Source organism: Chelon labrosus (genome assembly GCF_963514085.1).
Source record: "Chelon labrosus genome assembly, chromosome: 12".
In the NCBI taxonomy this organism is placed as follows: Eukaryota; Metazoa; Chordata; class Actinopteri; order Mugiliformes; family Mugilidae; genus Chelon; species Chelon labrosus.
In genome coordinates, this window is record NC_140345.1 from 7,264,371 (window position 1) to 7,287,080 (window position 22,710).

A 22,710-nucleotide genomic window follows, 5' to 3' on the forward strand; every position below is an offset into this window, starting at 1 on the left:
TTGTTCTTTGTCTCCTTTTGTCTCCTTTTCAGCCCCTTCTGGGTGACAACCGCATCTGGATGAACGAGGGCCCAGAACAGTACATGTCAGTGCATGCCATCTTTGTTGTCACCCAAGATGGAAATCTGTGGAAAAAGAGGCTGAAAAGGAGACAAAAGGAGACAAAGAACAAAATGATTACAAAGTTATGACTACAAGACCCTAGACTACAACATCATGCTGGCACAAACTAGCACACCCTGACTGTGAACCAGTATGCCACAATGCAGTGGCAGATGCAAGAACCCTGAACAAAATCTGGACCATTATGAATAATGTCCACCACCCTCTACATGACGCTATAGTGTCTAGCCTGGCATGATCACTGACCACATGGTGTGTGCAGGATACCTGGTGGGAGGCAAGGATTCTTGGCAGGTATTAGAGCACAGCACAAGAAAAAGGAATGGATGATTAGTGAGAATTAATAAAAGAATCACTGAATTGGATGAGGAGATGGAAGAAATAAACTTTTTATTGCCATCTTTGTGTTCAGGGTGACTATGGTGGCCCTCTGGTGTGTAATGGGGAGCTACAAGGCATTGTCTCTTTGGGCCAGGGCTGTGCTTATCCTAACTAGGGGGTTTACACCAAAGTGTGTTCTTTGATGCCCTGGATCAACGAGACCCCTTCCAGATACAGTTAGACTGTGATCTCCTATCACAGAACTACATGAAAGAGGGGGAAACCAGAAAAAGACGGACTGAAATTGAAGGAGACAGGGACAGGAGGTGGTTATGGGCAGTGTCAGAAGCAAAAGCAGCAGGAGAGCAGTTAGGAGAGAGCCACAAGGAGAAACGACGTGAAAGAGAGACAAAAAGATGTGTAAGATGTGAAGGCTTTAATAAAATCGAACAGTGTGTTTGTAATTGTTGACAACGCTGTTGCTGCTGTTGGGCAATTGTGTTACTGTGTGACTTTATGTCCACCAAAACAAATATAAATCAGGCTTAATGTCAGTGCCCTGTAAAACTCCATGGTCTGAAAGCAGACCCAGCACACTACATGTGAGGTTTGTCCTGATAGTACCTCACAGTCACTTCAGAAGAGTTTCACCAAAAAAAAAAGTACACAAGCTGCTGTTTTAATCTGCAGTGTGTGCATGGTGTTAAGTACTCAAGTGCTGCATGTATAGCATTTGTCAGTGTTTTACTTTTGAGCACTCAAACTCTGGCTCATTTCCATGTCTCATTAGTGCAAAATGATTTAGACACTAGCAAATGAAGGACACAGATATTGCAGCACCCCATTTATCATTGTCAGTGCACTAAATAAGTCTGAAAAGGGGATGAAATTTGTCCAAAAAATTCAATTCAATACCAAGGTCTTGGTCACAAGTTAGGAAAAAAAAATATCTGGTGGCAGAGAAACTCAAGGACATTTACAATTCATGGGGTGGTTTCCTTTATAATCTGTGGTTGGGCTTTGTGACTCACATGTAGTTTGGCTAAAGAAGAGAGACATACTCGTCCTGCAGTTCATTCTTCAAAATCATCAAATGTAAGGCATCATTTCCATCAAAACATATACAAACGATCAGGGCTGATGTCAGAGCACTGTAGAAATCTACAACATTGCATCAGTTTGAAAGTAGAATCTAAAAGGCTTGGATTTTAAGGCCTAAAGTGTGGCTTTTGGGTTACTTGCACAGTTCTGGGTCAAGAACACCAGTTCATAGTCACTTATAATTGTTCAGTTTTACTCTTCCTGGAGCAACATCCTGTCATAAGAATAAAAACAGTATGATGATATGCATCCAGTCTGATCTATGAAGCTGCATGTTTCTCATCAGTTCTACAGCCAGGTGTTTATTGCTTACACTTATCAACTCTCCAATCAACTCATGATACCTCATATATTCATACATTATGCCAGCCAACTCATCCGTAATATAACTACTATTGTCACTGTTTCCTGTGTCTGTGCCCCTGTTCATTCTTATACAGTAACATTATGACTACACTGTAGCTTTTCTTGAATCCTGGCTCTATTCATCTTTTTTATCCACTGTCAATCTCCCGTGTATCATGCATCATTCAGTACCATGTATATATGCTGCATATATTTTACCCAAATACTTGTATGAATGTATCTGCTTGCTTCTGTTCCATTCTTGTCTTTCCCGCCAACCTAATTTTTCTGTCTCTCTATCTGACATGCAGACGGGTCCCTCCCAGCTTGGTTATGGCCAAGGTTTCATGCAAGGTAAAAAAAAGTTTCTCCTCGACCACCTTTGCCTTAGTACCTGTCTTGAGTCTTGACAATTTGAATTGTTACAGACAGTATATAAATAAAATAAAATAAAATTGAACTGAACGGAAATTTGGTGTCAACTGCAGCTTCTGGGAAAAGGGCCTGCTTTTGTAAACACAAAAATTGAAAAAACAGGGAAATGATGCAGCAAACACTACTTTTGTTGTCTGCAATATGTTTGATTGATCGTCTGACAGAAGAAAAGCTACCTGCAGGTTTAAAGTGTCGCCATTCAGATAAACATTGTGAAGCCCCAAAACACTGCAATTACTTTGACTCTCAATAAGAAAACAAATGTCATGCTTGCCACAGTTGTCTTGTTTTCTTGTCCCTGAAAGGTTAGTTGGAGCTGCCAATTGAAAATCTGCCATCAGCAGCCAGTTATGCTGAAGCGATGACATGTGTCTTGTTTGACACTTTTGCCGCAAGCAGTTGACTCCCTGAAATCAATCGATGGACAGTCGCACAGAAATATCTCCCATCTGTTCCCCACAGACAGAGAAGCCTGCAATGCACCTGTCGCTCTGTTCAGGAATGTGAATCATGCCTCTTCATTATCACAGTAACACAAGATACTGAAATAGATGAAATGATTAAATGGAAAATGGCAGGAAGACAGAATAGTAAAATTCCCCTTTTAAAATTCATTTTGCATATACAATTATAATTAATATATTCATAATTCTTATACAAGGGATTTTAATTAAATGATTAATTGGCAGGCGGCACAGTGGTGTGGTGGTTAGCACTGATGCCTCACAGCAAGAAGTTTCCGGGTTTGAATCCAGGCCGTCTGGGGCCTTTCTGTGGTAGTTTGCATGTTCTCCTTCTATGGTCTCTGTGTTAGCCCTGTCATAGACTGGCGACCTGTCCAGGGTGTACCCCCCACTGCGATCCTTCACAGGACAAGCAGTTACAAAAGATGAATGAATGAATGAATGAATTCACAGCAAACCTCCATTTTCTCCTCCAACCACCCCAGAAGAGCATCCCAAATGTGCTGTGGATATGTGTTTTTTTTTTTTTTCACAAGAACCATACATTTATCTCTAAAGGGGGAAAGAAAACAGCCATATTTTCTTGCTTTACAGTTTTTTTTTTTATTATAATATTGTCCAGTACAACAGATGGAACATAAACCTCAAATGCTGTTAAGGTGCTTGACTGAACTTCTTCATTTGGAACATGTTTAATAGCTGGCCATGGTGGTCTGCAGCCAGTTGTTGAAGATGCAGACCTGTGAACAGAACAAGGTCTGTTAGTACAGACAGCCAGCAGCATACATGAGGAAATCTTACTGCAATAGTGTGTTACTGATCACAAAGAAATAATTCGGCTTTACCTTGGTGTAGACACCAGGGTGGTTCACTTCAGCACATCCGTAGCCCCAGGACACAACACCCTGCAGCTGACCGTTGCACACAACGGGGCCACCAGAGTCACCCTGAAAGCAGAGGATGTAAATGATGAAAAGACAATAAAACCCAATATGACACATCAGGTATTTTGTATAGCCACTGCTGTATTCATGCATGAACACAATTAAATACCTGGCAAGAGTCCTTGCCTCCTGCAAGGAATCCAGCGCAGAACATGGCATCAGTGATCATGCCGGGATAGGAGTTGTCACAGTCCCTGTCAGACAGGATGGGGACACCCAGGCACTGCAGCTTGTTCTTGTCAGCAGCTGGAGTACAAAAACAATTCAAAGAGAACTGAAACTACCTGTCAGAAAATAGAAATCAACATGAGCATAATGCAAGAATTATTACTCACTGGCGCTCATGGTGCTGCCCCAGCCAGAGACTATGCACATGGTGCCAGCAGGAGCACAGCTGGAGGGCAGAGCCACAGGCTGCACGTACTGGTTGAGGGTGGCGGGCTTGCTCAGCTTGATCAGCATGATGTCGTTGTCGATGGTGTAAGAGTTGTAACTGGGGTGGCGGATCACACGGGAAGAGGTGATGAACTGCTCAGTTCCCTCGCTGATCTGGATGTTGTGCTCTCCCATACGCACCTCAACGCGGCTAGAAAAATGAAAGAGAGAGAATTAGAGCAAAAACACCCTAAAAAAGGCATTAATAGTAATCTGTGTACCCCTTAGATAAGTAATTCAGACAAACAATATTTGATCTTCTACAATGAAAAAACAGTTTTCTTACTTTTTTAACATCAAATGAAAAAAAATAAGGCAGAAAAATAAGTACTGCAAGCACTTACGACTTGTAGCAGTGAGCAGCAGACACGACCCACTCAGAATTGACCAGAGAGCCACCACAGAAGTGGTAGCCAGAGTTCAGAGACACCTGATGGGGCTGGGAGTAGGGCGTGCACTCATACCCTCCGACGATCTTGTCGTCCTCGTAGGCAACTGAAAACACACAGAAGGCCAAGTGGTAAGAGACAACGTTTTTTTTTATTTATTATTATTATTAATTTTATATTTATGCATTAATCATTATATAGAAAGACAAGCTTACAGGCGGCTCCAATGAGCAGGATGAAGACCAGAGACCTCATGGTTGCTGTATGATCCTGTTGATGAAAGGACTTCACCTGGAACACTGGCTTTTATAGGAAACTGATCCCAGCTGAAGACATCTCCCACATTTACTTCTGACCAACCAGGAACCTGAAACAATCAACTGTGGATTTTGGAAAAGCAAATATTTAGTTTGGTTAAGGGGGGGTCTGCTCTAGAATGCTAGGTGGCTCAAGAAGCGTATAAATTGTAATTGTAAAAACAGGATGTTGATACTAAGGACACATAAATGCATTTTTAAAAATCCACTGTGGTAGATTTGTGCAGTTTTGAAAGATAATTATTCATATGACATAGACTGACTGATCACTGATTGCCTCAAGCCTGTGTGTACTATCAATTATTTTAGTTTTCTGAGAATAGTTCTATTCTCGATCTCTTTCCATTAATTATCGTTGTTGTAACAAGCGGTTTATTCTATGCAGGATTGCATCTCCACGTATCACAGGGTATATTTTGTAATCCCTAACCTTGATATTCCTGCAGCTCTGCAGATGGCCTGGTTCACAGCCACTGCTGATTGAGGTTACCGATTCAGGTCTTTAAATAGAATGCTGATTCCATAAAATAAAATAACATTAACACACTACTGAACAGAGGATCTAATAAAATCAGTTATTTACATATTCTTTTCTATGAAAATCATCCAGCAAACTTTAAACTTGACCGAATGGGATTTTTTAAATTTAGCTGACATTTTCAAGCTAAAAACTGTCATAAAAACATTAATGGCAATGAGAGAATAGAAATTAAGTGGATAAAGCAAAAAGTGCTGACTTTGACATGTCATAATACACTACAATACACAGTCAATCTGTCATCTAAGTTTTCATTAATACATCTTCATAATATACTATATGTATATATATATCTGTCTATATATATATATATCTATATGTATTTATGTATAGAGAGAAAAATTAGACTTTACTTATGTATCTGTGTAAAATGTATTTGTGAGTTGTATAATTTTAATTTCTGCCTGGGACAAGAGAGAAGATTGAATCAGTCAATAAACTCTGTTATATCTGGTTAAATGTATTAAGTATTTGCATAGTTATAAATGCTAAGTGGGCCTTCAAGTATTAGAACAAATCTTTTAGATGTTACAATGGGTTGCTGAGTTTTTCCACGTTAACTGAGCTTGAATCACATATTGTTATTAGATAATGGGTTAGATTGGGATTATGAATCTTGTCTGTGGATTACTGTAATATGTACAGTTATTTTAACTGTGGGATTTTGAAGATGCTTGAGCAACGATTGGATGTGACTGCCTAATAATAATAATCGCTGTATTAGCCAATAACACTGAAATACTCTGCCTTTTTCTAATTGCTTTGTAATAACAAAAATTAGGTTTCTAAAAGGGTGGGTTTGTTTTTACTGCAAGGAAAGTTTCATGCACACTGTACTAATCAGTGACTTGGCCTTGAGTAAATTCATTATGTGAATAATCCATCTGTTCCAGCCATATTGGATTGAATAAATGACTCCTAGACTTTTGGAGTGAACCACCTACACGTGTTCGTCACAGCTTCACATTCAAGTTTGTTTTTCTTTCTACTACTGGTCCAGTCAGATAGCTTCAACCAGATATAAAACAGAAACCTTAGCTGAACTGACAAGATTTTATTGCAGCCATGAAATCTCTGGTCTTTATTCTGCCCATTGCTGGTGAGTGTGATACACGTGTTGTAGAGGAGATGCCTTTCGTGCATTTGTACGTTTCTTTTAATATTTACTTTACTGGAGCAAACTAATAATTGCCAAGGAAGATGACAAGATTGTCGGTGGGTATGAGTGAAGGGCCTTCACCCCCCTACTTATTTTTATGCCTTAATTTTTTTCCTTTGATATTAAAAAAATAAGAAAACTGTTTTTCATTATCAGCTTATTATCGGGAGAACACCACATTGGTATCACGGGGGGCAGTCCATTACTGCTTCCCGTACCATCGAGACAAGCACCCCCTCTACAGTGACTATACACTCTTGAGAATGACATCATGCTGATCAAGCTGAGCAAGCCCACCACCCTCAACCAGCGCTTGCAGCCTGTGGCGCTGCCCTCCAGCTGCCCTCCTGCTGGCACAATGTGCAAAGCTCCAGTGAGTGAGATCATTTTTATTTAAATTTTATTTCAAACAAACACAGATTTCTGAATTTCTCTATATTCTCCAACATCCCTACTGTACAATGCATTTGCTACTGCTGCTGACAGCAACAGGCTGCAGTGTGTGGGATGAGGACTGTCACAATGCCTGGTATGGTCGACAACACCATGTTCTGCGCTGGACACCTAGAGGGAGGCAAGGACTCCAGTCAGGTATGATTCTCTGCTTTCTCTGCACACCATATTGAAAGTGCATAAAAGTGATTTTATGACTTCTCTCTAATTAAATTTCAAACGTGCTTCACTGATGTGTAATTTCATTCAGAGTGTAAGTAAGATAAATCAGTACAAACAATTATTCTTTCTCTCAGAGCAACTCTGGTGCCCCATTGAGTGCAATGGTGAGCTCCACAGTGTTGTGTCCTGGGGCTACGGATGTGCTGAGAATAACCACCCTGGTGTCTACGCTAAGGTAACGTTTGACTGGTTCAACAAATAATGATAACATATTACAAAAATGACACCGCTCCGTGTAGGGACACTGCAACAAGTTGACTGATGTCTCTTTATTTTTAGGTCTGTGTGCAGATCGAGTGGCTGCAAAGCACAATGGCCACCATCCACCGTCCACCCTCCACATCAACAACTGAAATACCAACATAATTTATTTCTGAAGGAAAATGTGTACAGAATAACAAATAAAGTTTCTGAGAGAAATGGTTATCTATTTTATCTACACCTGTATATACAATATACTGTATATAAAATATCTGTGCCATGCTGTAATGCTTGAAATGTAACACAGATTACTTATATACTTACAGACCAACGTTGTAATTATTTTGTTTACATTATTACATTGTATTAAGTGGAAAAGTTCAACAAGCAACAATAAAACAATGAGTACACATTCCTCTTTTTATTTCTATTTATATGAATCACATTCTCCCAATCATTTCATGAAAAGAGGTGAAAAATATTTTATTCCAACTTTATGGTCAGCCGTGTATCACTGTATAAAAATAGTTTCTCAATTAACATCACTTACATCAGGCTGAAGAGTAGTACAGTGTAGCCTCATAAATAAGAGACAATGGTTTAAAGACATCTTTCCGTCTGGTTAAGTTTTATCTGCCCAGTGAAAAATATATACAATGTATTCTTGTCTAAAGATCTCAATAAACTTGAACTGGTAAACGTTAAACAATAATTTTTGTGTTGTCCCTGTTTCCCCCCTAAGAATGTATATGGCATTCTCTATGACTACTTTCTTTTAATGAAGCACACTCATTTAGTTCTGATGTTGTAACTTGAGTATTTCCACTTTATCCTGCTTTATACTTCTACCAATAATATAAAAAGGCAACATTGGCAACAAGTTTTTTCTCCACTACACTTATTGGACAGGTAGCAGTCACTTTCAACTTAGCTGCAGAATGCAACTGTATCATTGTATATTAAAGACCATACACAATAACACTGAGTGGTGGATTTACATAATGTCAGTATGTAATAAAAGAAGGGAATAACTTTGCAGCTTGACCTGCAATGAAATTAACGTATGCACAAAAGATAAAGGAAATGTAGGAGCTACGGTAACACCCTGAAATAGCCCATTCCCTGCTAAGTGAAATTTATGTTTTATATCTTAAGTAGGTCATGCTGGCAATATTTCTGTATTTTCACTAAAGCAGGGCTTTTACTTGAAGCATGATTTATGTTTTGGGATATTTCGGAGATGTTTTGTGTGGGGAAAGAATGAAAGAGAATGATAAAAACAGCATTTTAGCCCATGTGGTATATGCTTCATAATCTGTCACCTGTTGTCCGCAGCAGAATAATATTACTAAATGTTCTAAGTACCTCCTCCATCAGTACTTTACTTCTGTGGTGTTAAATGGAAGACAAATTACAAAGATGTTTCTCAAGGCAGCCTCAACTTTCATATCTGAATTTAGTTTTCGGGTAACAGATGCTGAGAAACACACAGCTGTGTGGTACTGTGTTGACACGCATCTAAATATAGACGTGATACGACGTACGTGTACAATCTGACCAGAGAAACACAAAATGCCGTCATCAAATATGAGGTGAATTCAACATTGTTACAAAAATAAAAGTGTCAGTCTCTGTTTTTGAGATGTTTAATCTCTATGGATGTGTTGGACATTAAATTACATTGTATCTCACCAGTGTGATGCAAATGACGAAAAGCAGTGTTCTCAGTTTTAGGACTATTCATTATAGTCAAATCATAATACATTCTGGACATATGTCTATTAAAGGATTGCTGAGCTGAGTATCAACTGGACTGAAACACGTCATGACAGCTTGTATTGATATTAAAGATATTAAAATCTAACCGCAACAACCCGCCTCTGAGATTGGCTCCTCGCTGGCCAATGAGGTTGCTCAGACAGCAGGGCAGCTCTCCCTGGGGGTATAAATCAGGGCTTCAGGTGAAGTCCTCTCATCGTCAGGATCATAAAGCAACCATGAGGTCCCTTGTCTTCATTCTGCTCATCGGAGCCGCCTGTGAGTGTGAAGATCTTCTCTGGGCATATTATCTTCCTGTCTGTTTTCCTAGACTGCAGCTTCATCCTACATAACTTCAGCATCTCATTGTGGCAACGTCATTAGTGTTCACTAACTTTATACCTTGGGGTTTGACTAGAAATCCATTTGCTTCACTGTCACTGTCAAAGAGTTAAAGTAACTGGTTGCTGACATGTGTTTTCAGTTGCCTACGAGGACGACAAGATCGTCGGAGGGTATGAGTGCACGCCCTACTCCCAGCCCCATCAGGTGTCTCTGAACTCTGGCTACCACTTCTGTGGTGGCTCTCTGGTCAATTCTGAGTGGGTCGTGTCTGCTGCTCACTGCTACAAGTCGTAAGCATGTTTTTTCAAATATTGTTTGTCTGAATTACTTATCTAAGGGGTACACAGATTACTATTAATGCCTTTTTTAGGGTGTTTTTGCTCTAATTCTCTCTCTTTCATTTTTCTAGCCGCGTTGAGGTGCGTCTGGGAGAGCACAACATCCAGATCAGCGAGGGAACTGAGCAGTTCATCACCTCTTCCCGTGTGATCCGCCACCCCAGTTACAACTCTTACACCATCGACAACGACATCATGCTGATCAAGCTGAGCAAGCCCGCCACCCTCAACCAGTACGTGCAGCCTGTGGCTCTGCCCTCCAGCTGTGCTCCTGCTGGCACCATGTGCATAGTCTCTGGCTGGGGCAGCACCATGAGCGCCAGTGAGTAACATCTGCATTTTAGCATCTTGAGTTACAGAAAGTTTCAGTTTCGCTTGTCTTGTTTTGATCCTCTTTCATCCATGCTTTGTTGTGCAGCTGCTGACAAGAACAAGCTGCAGTGCCTGGGTGTCCCCATCCTGTCTGACAGGGACTGTGACAACTCCTATCCCGGCATGATCACTGATGCCATGTTCTGCGCTGGATTCCTTGCAGGAGGCAAGGACTCTTGCCAGGTATTTAATTGTGTTCATGCATGAATACAGCAGTGGCTATACAAAATACCTGATGTGTCATATTGGGTTTTATTGTCTTTTCATCATTTACATTCTCTGCTTTCAGGGTGACTCTGGTGGCCCCGTTGTGTGCAACGGTCAGCTGCAGGGTGTTGTGTCCTGGGGCTACGGATGTGCTGAGGTGAACCACCCTGGTGTCTACACCAAGGTAAAGCCGAATTATTTCTTTGTGATCAATAACACACTATTGCAGTAAGATTTCCTCATGTATGCTGCTGGCTGTCTGTACTAACAGACCTTGTTCTGTTCACAGGTCTGCATCTTCAACACCTGGCTGCAGACCACCATGGCCAGCTATTAAACGTGGTCCTTTTACCTCCACCTTCCTCCGCTGCATTTCTTCCATCATTGTAACTCCACTGTTGTTGTGGAGGTGTAAACAATGTGCAGCTGGTTTGATCCTGATGAATAAAATCTTAAATCTTACACCTTGACTTGCATTTGTTTATTTCCATGATTTCAATGTCTCAGTGTGTTTCAACATGTTTTCCTACACAATGAAAACATAAAACAGGTCTTACAAGCTTAATCTACATTTAGAGAATACAAATTCTTGTATGAGAATTTGCCCCAGCACAACAAACAGAGAAAATGCTTGTTTTTTTGAAAATACATATATAAATTGAACAACAGTTTATGTTTTAATAAATGCGTTATTTCATTTAAATGTTAATTACAGTTCATGTCAAAATGGGTTTATAAATTCCCTGTGAACCCTTGTATTCTGAGTTAGTCATTGGGTTTGCCATTACAAATACTACTGCACTGTAACTAAATCCCACTTGTCTTTAATGGATGTTTCATGACGTGCTCTGATTATTACAACCACAACAATTAAAATTAAAATGATTAAAACCATATCAGATATGATCAGTTCTTCAAATGGTCAGTTACCTCCATGGAATCAACTCAGCTCCCTGTATTACAGCACGCCCACGGAGAAATAAAACTAATAAACAAGTGCAATAAAAGCACCCACAATGCGTTGATAAGTGAGAGAGCACAGCAGAGAATTTAAGTCATCTGAGGCAGAGATGAGCCTGATTAAAAAAATATAGACATCAAGATAGCACACACTATCTACAAAGAAAAGACACAACACCGAAACTGAGATGTTCTCTCTTTTATGATGAAAGAATTAAATCTAGTGCAATGCTAGTGCAATGTTTTAGAAAGTTAAAGTGGCAATATACACCGATTGGCCGCAACATTAAAACCACTGACAGGAGTGAATAACATTGACCATCTTGTGACAATTCAAAGTTCTGCTGGGAAATGTTTGGACCTGGCATTCATGTGGATGTTACTTAGACATGTACCACCCACCTAGACCAGACCAGGCACCCCCACCCCATAGCAATGACACTCCTTGATGGCAGCAGCCATCCCCAGCAAGATGCAGCCTGACACAAACACACACACAAAAATGGTTTAGGAACAACTCAGAAAACACGAAGAACAGCACAAGGTGTTGACCTGGCCTCCAAATTCTCTAGATCCCAAACTGGTCAAGTATCTGTGGGATGAACTGGAACAAGCCTCAGAGGCCCCTCCCCTCAACCCATAGGACCCAAAGGACCCCACTAACAACATTCTGTTACCAGACACCACAGGACACCCTCAGAAGGACCATGTCCATTCTCTAATGTGTCACAACTGTTTTTGAGGCACAAGGGAGACCTATACAATATTAGGAAGGTGGTCATAATCTTGTGTCTGATCTGTGTACAATATGTAATGGGGCAATGTGTGCTGTGAATTGAGTGTCAGCGGGAACACCCAGCTGCCAAATATTTCTTTGCTTGCTGTACGCTATCTAATCTACTGTTACAATAAACACTGCTGTTTGTTTCTTATCACCTTGCTGGATGCATTTGTGCTTCAACTTGAAGTAGTTGCTCTACATAGGGCAGCTTTCCCTACAGTTTTCTTTTGGAAAGACGAGACTCACTCACTGAGTCAGTCTGTGAGAGAGGCTCCACCTGGCATAGCATCTGTTCAAGGTCAGGGTACTCATTACAATCTGTACCAGAGATACTGTGCTGCATTCAAACCAGGCCAGAGCAGCACTGGATCCAACAAACTTTCATACACATGGTTTTCATTTGCATTTCTGTCATAGGAATGAGCAAAATTTCAAATCTGTACTTTTAACCCTTTATAGGGCACTCATTGAAATACTTGGAAATTCAAAATTTCAACCCTAGAGTGTTGTTGTGGGGCATAAGAAGAAAATCAGAATTAATGAATTTACCATATATGGTTCCTTGCCCTTAAGAGGTAAACAAATGGAAACATGTATTTAGACCATTAGAACATAAGTGCTGATTCAGGCACTTGTCAACATACACATTATCACATTAGACCACTTCTTCATGGTACATTATAAAGCAGTTATGCTTATGCGTTCATGCGGACCACATTTGACCCTGATCTAAACTGAGAATGTAGCCTATATCTTTGCTGATTGGCTGGGTTTAAACCACACACTTTTAAACCTCACTGAGAGGCGCACATTTTGACATATTTTGATTGGTCAGCAGTAACAGGGGTGTGCTTTGACTGTTAGCGTAAGTCAAAGCAGTCAATAAAAACCAAGCATGGGTCCAGCAAAATTCTTGCAGATCCATCTCTCATTAAGCAGTCATGAGGTTTCTGGTCTTTGCTCTGCTCCTAGGAGTTGTGTGTAAGTATGGAGCACATTTAGAAAGCATAAACATTTAATATCGGTTTCCAAATATCTTGTTGAAAATGTTATGCCGTTTAGAAAATCCATGACCCAGACACATGCCAGAGAGAGGCAAAAATGTGATGATTTCAATTTTTTTTTTTTAAACATACTATTCATGAATCCAGGCTGACTGGGGCCTTTCTGTGTGGAGTTTGCATGGTCTCCCTGTGTCTGTAGGGGTTCTCTCCAGGTACTCCAGCTTCCTCCCACCGTCCAAAGACATGCTGTTAGGTTCATTGGTGATTCTAAATTGGCCGTAGGTGTGAGTGTGAGTGAATGGTTGTCTGTCTCTCTGTGTTAGCCCTGTGATAGACTGGTGACCTGTCCAGGTTGTACCCCTCCTCTCACCCGATGACAGCTGGGATAGGCTCCAGCCCCCCCCTCGACCCTTCACAAGACACGCGGTTACAGAAGATGAATGAATGAATGAACATACTATTCGTTCTTTCCGGAAAAATAAATTACTTTATTTTTCAGTTGCCACAGAGGATGACAAAATTGTGGGAGGGCGTGAGTGCACACCTCATTCCCAGCCCCATCAGGTGTCTCTGAACTCTGGCTACCATTTCTGTGGTGGCTCCCTAGTTAACGAATACTGGGTTGTGTCTGCTGCTCACTGCTACAAATCGTACGTGTTCAAGCCTATGTTTGCAAAAATATCACCTGCAAAATGTCGTATTAGTCACCCTTCCAAATGTTCATTGTCACTCAGAACTTCTACTTCACTTTCAGCAAAATGGACATTGTTCTTGGCGATCACAACCGTTGGTTTATGGATGGCAATGAACAGATTATTCCTGCTGCCCTTGTGATCCCTCATCCCAACTATGAGTCCTGGCTGGTTAACAATGACATTATGCTGATCAAGCTGAGCAGACCCGCCACCATCAACCAGTATGTTCAGCCTGTGGCTCTGCCCACTAGCTGTGCCCCTGCCGGCACCATGTGTACAGTCTCTGGATGGGGTGTGACCATGAACTCCTGTGAGTATCAAGCGCTCTCCATATTAGTTAGCTATTCACTTTCAGTACTTGATTTCTTCTTGTCTCTCTTTATCTGTATAGCTGCTGACAGTAACAAGCTGCAGTGCCTGGACATTCCCATCTTGTCTGAGGAAGACTGTGACAACTCTTACCCTGACATGATCACTGAGGCCATGTTCTGTGCTGGATTCCTGGAGGGAGGAAAAGACTCCTGCCAGGTTATCATCCCTGCTGTTGCAGCAAACAAAACATTTATGTCTTGTGTAGTATCACCAATACTTAGTTGTGACTTAAATTGTTGCCTACCCTTCTGGTTCACAGGGTGATTCTGGTGGTCCAGTTGTGTGCAACGGGGAGCTGCAAGGTGTTGTGTCCTGGGGCTACGGATGTGCTGAGAAGAACCACCCTGGTGTCTACGCAAAGGTAGAAATATGTTTCACCCAACAAACATCTCATGATACGGAATTATTCTCTTGGCCCAATGTGACAAAGTTTTCAACATGGCTTCTCTATTTATGTTTCCCTGTCTCTTGCTTCAGACTTGCATTTTCACAGACTGGCTGCAGAGCACCATGGCCACTTACTGAGTCCTCCCTCCGCAGCAGCTGTTTGGATAATGAGACCTCTCGTGTGAATGAAAGTTGTAATGGAAATAAAATAAACACAACACTTCCATTTGTATTGTATATTATTCTCTGTTCTGTTGAAAGGACCTCCATGGCAATTCGACACAGCAAAAGAAATAGAATAGAATAGAATAGAATCTTTATTTGTCATTGCACAAGTACAACGAAATTTAAAGTGCCTTCTCTTAAAGTGAAAAGAGAACTAAAAAAGAGAACATAAAAGAAAGAAAGGACAAAAAAAACAAAACATACCACATGTATACTAGCATTCACATTCACACACTCACATTTCTGCAGTATTGCACGAGTCATAAATAAATATGGCACAGCAGTTAATTTAATGCGGTTATGGCTTTTGCATAGAAACTGTTTTTTAGTCTGTTTGTCCGTGCTTGTAATCAGGGACAAAACTATTTAGTTAAAACCAGCATTTATAACAGCATAGCAAGACAATAGCTAAAACAACAACAATAACCCAAACATAAAGACACAAATTTTAAAGCCTTTTTAAGTACGAAAATTATACATTTTTTTATATTTGTATATTGACATGTTTTTCGGTTTCCCCTGTCTCGTGTTACAGTGTGAGTAACGGAACTATCGCCAGTTTCAATACCACGTCGGACATATTTGACGACGGACCACCAATGTCAAACTCATCGAATTTAACGTTAACATAACCGACCTCAGTATTTGTCATTATTTTGAGCTTACTGTTCCGTTTTCTTTACAAAGAACGCTTCAGTTTACCAGACGCGTCCCCGTATGTAATTCGTAGAGTTTGCGGTTGTTAGTCGCAGACTCTCGTAGGCGAATATATCTGACAAGATGCGCCTCACGTTGCAAATGTTGATCTCCCACGGCCGGGTGGCCCGGAGGATTGGTCTGGGCCCGCAGTCCCGGATCAACATGCTGCGGAATATTTTGACAGGACTGGTCCGACACGAGAGGATAGAAACCACGAGGGGCAGAGCAGATGAAGTCCGCTTCTACGCTGAAAAGGTGACCACGACCTACTAGCTAGCTAGCTAGCTAGCACAGCTGACAGTTAAGCTACTGACTGTATATAAAAATTCCCACACCTGTCTTCCGATTTCCATGTAAATGTCCTCACATCAAAAGCATTATAAGCCTACTGTATATCGTTATATCTTCAGAATCTAAAACTAACAAAATTGGTTTTTAAAGTTCAAACATTTATAGGACCAAACTGACTATTTCATTTTTTTCAATGCAATGAGCATTACAAGAGAATATTATATAAAATGCAGCCTGTATAGGATTACTACATGACATAACAATACCACAAACTGCACTGTAAGTCGTGTATTCACTGTATTTTCTATGTAAATCAGTTTTGTGCATATATAGACCTGTTCTTTTCCGTATTAATAATTTGTGTATAAAATAACACGGTAGGATTATAGGACCTCTCATTACAATTCCATGGCAGTAACTTCTATAACACTGATTTTCTGGGGATTCTTTGGCACCAGAGTGCAGCGTTAGACACCATCTCGAATGTCTTTCATGCGGTTGTGATTGGGTCTTTGTGCAGGCTTGTCAAGCATTATCATTGTTTCCTCAAACCTGGAAGCAGGGGTGTCTGGACACATTTAGACATGTATATTTGCATATTTGATTTTATATGTGTTTGTCTAATGTGTTGGTAGATGTTATGATTATAAAAGCTTGTAATGATTATCATTGCAAACTACATTTCAGCTTCCAGTGGTTCTGACTGTCTGTGTTTTCTTGTTTCCTTTTTCCCAGCTCATTGACTATGCCAAAAGGGGAGACACAGATGAGAAGGCGATGAAAATGGCCAGTTTTTGGCTCACGGTACGTGTCTGCAACTCCTCTTTACTTCGTCAAGTTCCAAGCTGTGCCGCTCTGAATGCAAAACAGCCTGTGTGAAGTTTAGTCTGTGTCTGCTCCCTCTCTTCAGGAAAAGGATCTGGTCCCCAAGCTCTTTAAGGTCCTCGCTCCACGGTTTGAGACGCAGTCAGACGGCTACACACGGATGGCACAAATCCCCAACAGACAGAACCTGGACAGAGCTAAGATGGCTGTCCTGGAGTACAAAGGCAACCCCTTCCCACCTCTTTATCCTGTGAGAAAAAAGAACGAACTGACTCTTATCAACCAGCTGCTCAAAGGCTACAGAGAAGAGAGGGCTCAACAGTTGGATGCAAAGCCATAATTAAGACCAACATGGTGTTACATAAATGATGGCTGAAGGTTGATGATTGGGTGCTGAAATGCTTCTGAAAAGTCAGCTGCAGATGCTGCAGACTGTGGCTTAAAGTGACATGCATTTCTTCAGCAGAAGAACGGTTTAAAAGCTCTAATGTCAACTGAAGCAAAGAACAGCTTTGTAAACGAACATTCTGAATGATTGTGTTAATAAATATTATTCACTAAATGTCCATGTCATTTCCTTTAATATCGTATATAGTATAGCGCTGGCAACACCGCCTTTCCAGCACTTGTATTCACACAAAAACTGAACTTAATGTGCAAAGTGTGTGCGGTTCCCTTTTTAATGGCTGTTTTACTGGACATAGTATGACTATGACACCATTCCACAGATTATGGAAACAAAACATTTTTGGTTAATGAAAGAAGCTACTATTTACAGTTGGCCACTGAACTATGTTTTCTGTATGCTATCTTAAAAATGCCCTCTTGCCAAAGACCTGAAAACTTTTTGGCTTTTATTTAATTTTAATTAGTCATTTGTTTAAAATGCAAATTTTCAAAGCATATAATTCCCTTTTCTCTTAAATTCTAAGTCTTTGTGTCAGTCATCAGTATACATAGTTGAAGCATTGATACAGTATCAGTAAGCCTTTCCGGTCACCCACCATCTGTTCAGTCAAGTCAGGCAACCATAACAAAACAATCAATAGCCGATAAAAAGGAAGACATTCTCAGTACAGACTTGGTAAATACATTGAATGAATAGAGGAACTCAGTATAGAGTTTTTGTGGCTGACACGTATACCGTACCAGACTCAGAGCACAAGTGTTTTTACATACACGTTCAGATGTTACTGTAACATTAGTGGTTGCTCTACTCTAGGACCTCAGTAGAATTCTACCTACATAACTGTACTATAGTGCACTATTTACTGATCAGCCACAACATTATGAATAACATTGACCATCTTGTGACAAAACAAACTTTTGGATCCCCAGCCCCAGCAGGAAGCAGAATGACACAGACACACACACAAAATTGGTTTGGACAACTGCGCAATGCAACACACCACAACTACTGCTTAAGAAAACCACAAATATGACATGTCACCTGACGGGGTGATGAAATGATGACCGATGTGTTCAAAGTTTCAATTCACTGCTTTAGTTTTACAGTGTTTCGTATGTAGCGACGTAGTGAATGAGAACAGATAATACAGGGGTTATTATCAACGATGGCTCCACCACAACTTATTTGGTAGTCTCTGGTAACCTATTTCTTATCAAAAATTAAGAAATATTTATAAAAATGTAACAACTGGAACTGGGCCTTTCACAGTTACTAAGCAATGTAAGACAATTTATTTGTTCCATTTGAAGTCTGTGGCTAAAATGAAAGACATTTGTAAATGTTGCCCCTTACTGAAATACAAGCAGAAACAGGTTGTTTTGACTTTGCACTACACATTACAATATTGGCAGTGACTGTAGAACAATTAGTCTAGACTGCGTCAGAATGTGTCCGTACTGGAGTCTGTCCCTGTGGTGTTTTACTTTAATGGACTCTTGTAATGAGAACAGATTCCAAATATAATTTACAGCTTTTAGATTTACTCCTTTGGACACATGCCCTTGTCCTAACTGGATCACAACACCAAATAACACACACAAACACACAGAGGCAAGGCTTCTAATAAAACAGTATTTTTTATTATTTTTGGCAAAAAGTGTATATGTACAGCGTATTTAGAATTATTATTTGACACCATTAAAATGCATTTGAACGGTGCTTTAGTGATGTGCTCTTAAACAGGTCGCTCTGAGTAGCCTAAAAGCTGTGCTGTTGTCTCTCATGCATACATGAATCTCTTTTCTCTGAGTCGCCTCCCAAAGTCGTCGTGTCATTCCTGTGATTTAATGTCCATATACACAAAGTTGAAGCCGTGATACTGTCGCAGTCTGTCGAGCGGCCCAGTGTCTTTGCAGTCAAGTCATGGCAACCATAACAACGGGCAACAGCAGACGAAATGGCAGACGTGCCAAATACAATCCAGACACATAATCAGAAATAACTAATACTCTAGTTCAAGTATCATTCAGTTTCACAGACTAAATTACACCTCTTACGAGTTACACACCACAGTCCTAACATGACCTAAAATACTCTTTGACAGCAAGACTGCCACTGATAAATCTGGGCTATTAGCTGAGTACCACCATTTGTATTATTCAGATAATAAAAGCACTGAATTTGTCAGTGTCAGTGTCGCTCTTAAACAATTCTTATCAGATTCACTGTTAAATCACTTAAGCAAGATACGTTCCCTAAAATGTCCGAAAGGCTGATGACAGACTGTATTTACAGGTGTCAGGAATACTACTCGATGCAGTGTGAATACAGGTTTCAAAGCAGTCTTATAAGGTGACATCATCACGAATAAACAGACTAAGACCAGGAACATTAAAGTGCTCCATGCAGGACAGACGAAATGTACAGTTGTGTTTTCACAGTTCATCTACAAGGCTTTTTTTTTTTTTTTGTCATATCACAATATTGGGGGGGATACAAAACTAGTAATATTTGTTCAGCTTTTCGCACTGAAGTTTATAAAGCTGAACAAATATAATATTCATGTTTCAGGTACGAGACAGGAGTGAAGATGAAGTTACTTGAATATTTTTTTTTTTTTTAAAGACACTCTCCTGCTTTTAAATCGTGGTTGTGTTGTTGTAGACGGAAGCCAAAAGAAAATTTGAAAAGGTATACCAGCAACTTAAAAATCGCCCCTGTCCTTGTGCTGTTTTGCATTAGTACATTCACCAACGTCTACGTACACAGAAATGACATTTTTGAGCAGCTATATTCTGCACTCCGGTGAAAATTCAACTAAAACCGATATCGTTTTATATTGTGTTTCAGACAGCGCGAGACGGTTTTGATTGGAAAAAACAATTAACAGAATTTATCCAGTAAAAAACATACCGTAGCCTATTGTATGTATTTACAAAAAGAATAGATTTCAATACACACAATAAGCGAATATTGTATGGTCACGTGGAGCACATATATCAGCTTTTTGGACGGGGAAATACGTTACAAACATGCGTGTTTTACAAGTACTGTACCTAGAGGTGCCCACAGTAAACATTTTACAGTTACACATCAGCATATCAATCCAGAATACCCAGCGGCAATGAAGGCATATAAGAATATAAATGAACCCAACAGACTTCATATAGATATGTACCCTTTATCAAAATGTTTCAAACATTTAAGAAAAAAAAAAAAAAAGTATTTTCTTTTTCAGGTTAACTTGATACAGGTAATGTCATGAGATTTTTCTATGGTCACAGCACCAACTGGAATTTAATGATGTGGAAAAAACCCATGAAAATAAATTTCCTTGTTTTTCCCTTTTAAATAAAACTATATAGAGTGGTAGCTCTCACTGGTTTTAGCTATTTACAAACTCCTCCAGGCACACCATCAATGCCTCATGAATGTTTGAATAAAAGTATTTCAAGAATTTTGTTCATTTCCGCTTTGTGCACAGCTATCATTCTATTGCTCTGGCTACATCCACTTTGTCATCTTTCTCCCCGTGTGCCTTTTACTGGTCAACATCAAATATTTATTGCTTCTTTATTCTTTAACAAGCTCAGCCCTCGTGTCTCAGCCATTTCCCCCCCTTCACTCCTCCATTCTGGTCATTTCTATTAGTAGGTGAAAAAGGGGCCGTTTAGGGATTCACTTTTTTGATGATTTCTCCTCTTTGTCCTTCCAACCTTTTTTTTTTTTTTTTCTGGCTGACCTTTTTGTCTTTAAACAGTAAGACCTTGAATTTCTTTATTGTCATTCTGTCCGTTGCCTTCATGCCTTCCCCCATCTCCCATCCCCTTCTGTCCAGACTTTTTCTTCATCTCATGCCTTCGTTCCAAACCCTCCTCCTCCTCCTCCTCCTCCTCCTCCTCCACTCTGCATGCTGAAATACTCAGTGAAGGAGGGGAGCCGGGGTGGCAGCGGGGGTGATCGCGTGGCCGGACGTGGGGGTATCGGAGGTGGAGGCGGAGGCAATATAGAGGTCAGGTCAGCAGCAGTGGTGATGATCTTCTGTTCGCTGTTCCTCGCAACATCTGGTCCTTTACGGGCCACTGTCTCCTCCACCGTCTTTACCGGCTCCTGCAGGGAGGACGATGAGAGTTTCACACTTTTGAACTGGGCTATTTATCCTCCAGATCTGGGTTGCAGACACTGTGTCGGTAACAACACGCTATTCATCTTGTTTTGAAAGCTTGTTTTCAAGTTCTGGTTGTTATGCAGCAGAAATACATATATTATTTTCCTTTACTCCCCATTCTACCAAATAGGGGAAGATAACATGAAGGATGTTAATCAATATACATATCACAATATGACAAACGTGTGCAATATCCCAGCAAATAATGATTATTTTCAAAGCTGATTAATCTGACAGTTGCTTTATTGATTAATCTATTGTCTGGTCTACAACACATCAAGAGCTCAAGGTCACATCATCACATGTTGTCTGGCTGACAATCAAACGATGCTCAATGTATTATAATGTATGACCACATTTTAAAGCTCATGCCATACAAAGTCTGGCGTTTTGTCTTAAATGCAGTGAATCAGTAATGATAATTTTGTGTAGTTGTGTATAAATACCAAGATCAAATAATAATCTTTTTCTGTTGATTAGCATTTGATGTGCTAAAAGTGATGTGCCTGCAGTTATTAAGCCCAGTAAATGCAAAATCCGTAAATCCGTAAATGGTTTTCTAGACAATTTGTCTGGGTACTGACCACATTAAAGAACAGAGATTGCTGAAAGCCTCCACAGACAATCTCATTAGGCTGCATTCTGCAGAACAATAATGACGTGCACTTTATATAGCAAGAGAACACAGTCGATCTCACCAAACGACTCTGATGTCCAGGATGTTCCTACAAAAAAGTAACTTAATTTCCTTCACTTAGAAAAAATAACAAGAAAGTACATTCTATTTTGCAACAAAGACGAGAGACTCTTATTTCTCACCTTGAAGTCTGGGGCCATAAAGACTAAAAGCTAAGTTGAAATAGTAGTGTTTTAGCAGCTGCACTCATGTCCTACAATTACACGTCAGCTGAAGATGTGGCAATCCTTTTTCCACTTTTCTAACTAGAACAACAAGAACATGTCACATCACTCCTCTTTACACTGGTCTCAAGTAGTAAGAGAAAGGATTTTTAAATGCTGGAAGTAGATTATAACACAGTATAGCTCAGGAACATAAGTGATAATTTAATTTATCCCAAGCCATTTTCAAATATGATTTAAGAACTGGTTTTCTCTACAGCGTGTTTATTTTATTATACTGTAGCTATTTATTACTTCCATGCATCTTTAATAAAATGTCACCACATTTAGGTTTAAATAGTGTCAACTTAAATTGTGCTATAATTTTGTGTCAGTCATCATATTTTTTCCCCTTTATACTCATCCTTTGGTGCAGTTGGAATCCAAAGTGTTTAAGTAAAAAGGTAACTGGACTTCTTTTTGTTTGAAGACGTGTTACCTCTCATACAAGAGGCTTCCTCGGTTCCGATGACTGGTGGGGAGTTACAGGTTTTATTTAGGTTTAGGGTGATCACTCATATGACTAA

At 40.1% G+C, this 22,710-nt stretch overlaps 5 protein-coding genes and 1 pseudogene across 7 annotated transcripts in view; 4 read left to right on the top strand and 2 right to left on the bottom strand.

Annotated features, from left to right (window-relative positions):
• Positions 1-3,395: 3,395 nt before the first annotated feature.
• Positions 3,396-4,829, bottom strand: LOC311496588 (trypsin-2). Its single transcript, XM_084556475.1, has 6 exons — positions 4,773-4,829; positions 4,513-4,663; positions 4,069-4,319; positions 3,843-3,979; positions 3,635-3,736; positions 3,396-3,529 (listed from the first exon to the last, which is right to left on the bottom strand). Exons 1-6 carry the CDS (start codon positions 4,810-4,812, stop codon positions 3,482-3,484), a joined length of 729 nt encoding a protein of 242 aa, XP_084412601.1. The 5' UTR covers positions 4,813-4,829; the 3' UTR covers positions 3,396-3,481.
• Positions 4,830-6,477: 1,648 nt separating this feature from the next.
• LOC311497523 (trypsin-2-like) lies at positions 6,478-7,612 on the top strand (annotated as a pseudogene). The gene is made up of 5 exons: positions 6,478-6,511; positions 6,728-6,948; positions 7,027-7,162; positions 7,321-7,421; positions 7,526-7,612. The product of its transcript is annotated as a trypsin-2-like (transcript).
• Positions 7,613-9,351: 1,739 nt separating this feature from the next.
• LOC311496313 (trypsin-2-like) lies at positions 9,352-11,017 on the top strand (the record flags this gene model as incomplete). The annotated part of the gene is made up of 6 exons (XM_084556124.1): positions 9,352-9,484; positions 9,690-9,840; positions 9,960-10,210; positions 10,307-10,443; positions 10,550-10,651; positions 10,757-11,017. The coding sequence occupies 6 exons, from the start codon at positions 9,352-9,354 to the stop codon at positions 10,802-10,804; spliced, it is 822 nt and encodes a 273-aa protein (XP_084412250.1). The 3' UTR covers positions 10,805-11,017.
• Positions 11,018-13,149: 2,132 nt separating this feature from the next.
• Positions 13,150-15,410, top strand: LOC311496312 (trypsin-2-like; the record flags this gene model as incomplete). Of its 2 annotated transcripts, XM_084556123.1 has the most annotated exons (6): positions 13,150-13,189; positions 13,712-13,862; positions 13,967-14,217; positions 14,299-14,435; positions 14,539-14,640; positions 14,757-14,903. In XM_084556123.1, the coding sequence occupies 6 exons, from the start codon at positions 13,150-13,152 to the stop codon at positions 14,802-14,804; spliced, it is 729 nt and encodes a 242-aa protein (XP_084412249.1). In that variant the 3' UTR covers positions 14,805-14,903. The 2 variants fall into 2 exon arrangements, with proteins under 2 accessions (XP_084412249.1, XP_084412248.1); XM_084556122.1 differs by having other exon boundaries at positions 14,539-15,410.
• Positions 15,411-15,432: 22 nt separating this feature from the next.
• Positions 15,433-17,307, top strand: mrpl17 (mitochondrial ribosomal protein L17). The gene is made up of 3 exons (XM_084556125.1): positions 15,433-15,845; positions 16,617-16,685; positions 16,792-17,307. Exons 1-3 carry the CDS (start codon positions 15,672-15,674, stop codon positions 17,044-17,046), a joined length of 498 nt encoding a protein of 165 aa, XP_084412251.1. The 5' UTR covers positions 15,433-15,671; the 3' UTR covers positions 17,047-17,307.
• Positions 17,308-18,395: 1,088 nt separating this feature from the next.
• The window catches only part of tmem145 (transmembrane protein 145), a 34,076-nt gene continuing 29,761 nt past the window's right edge, over positions 18,396-22,710 (bottom strand). The window contains exon 15 of the mRNA XM_084557063.1: positions 18,396-21,225. Coding sequence (XP_084413189.1) covers positions 20,968-21,225 — 258 coding nt within the window. The 3' untranslated portion in view covers positions 18,396-20,967. The remainder of the gene's footprint in view (positions 21,226-22,710) is intronic.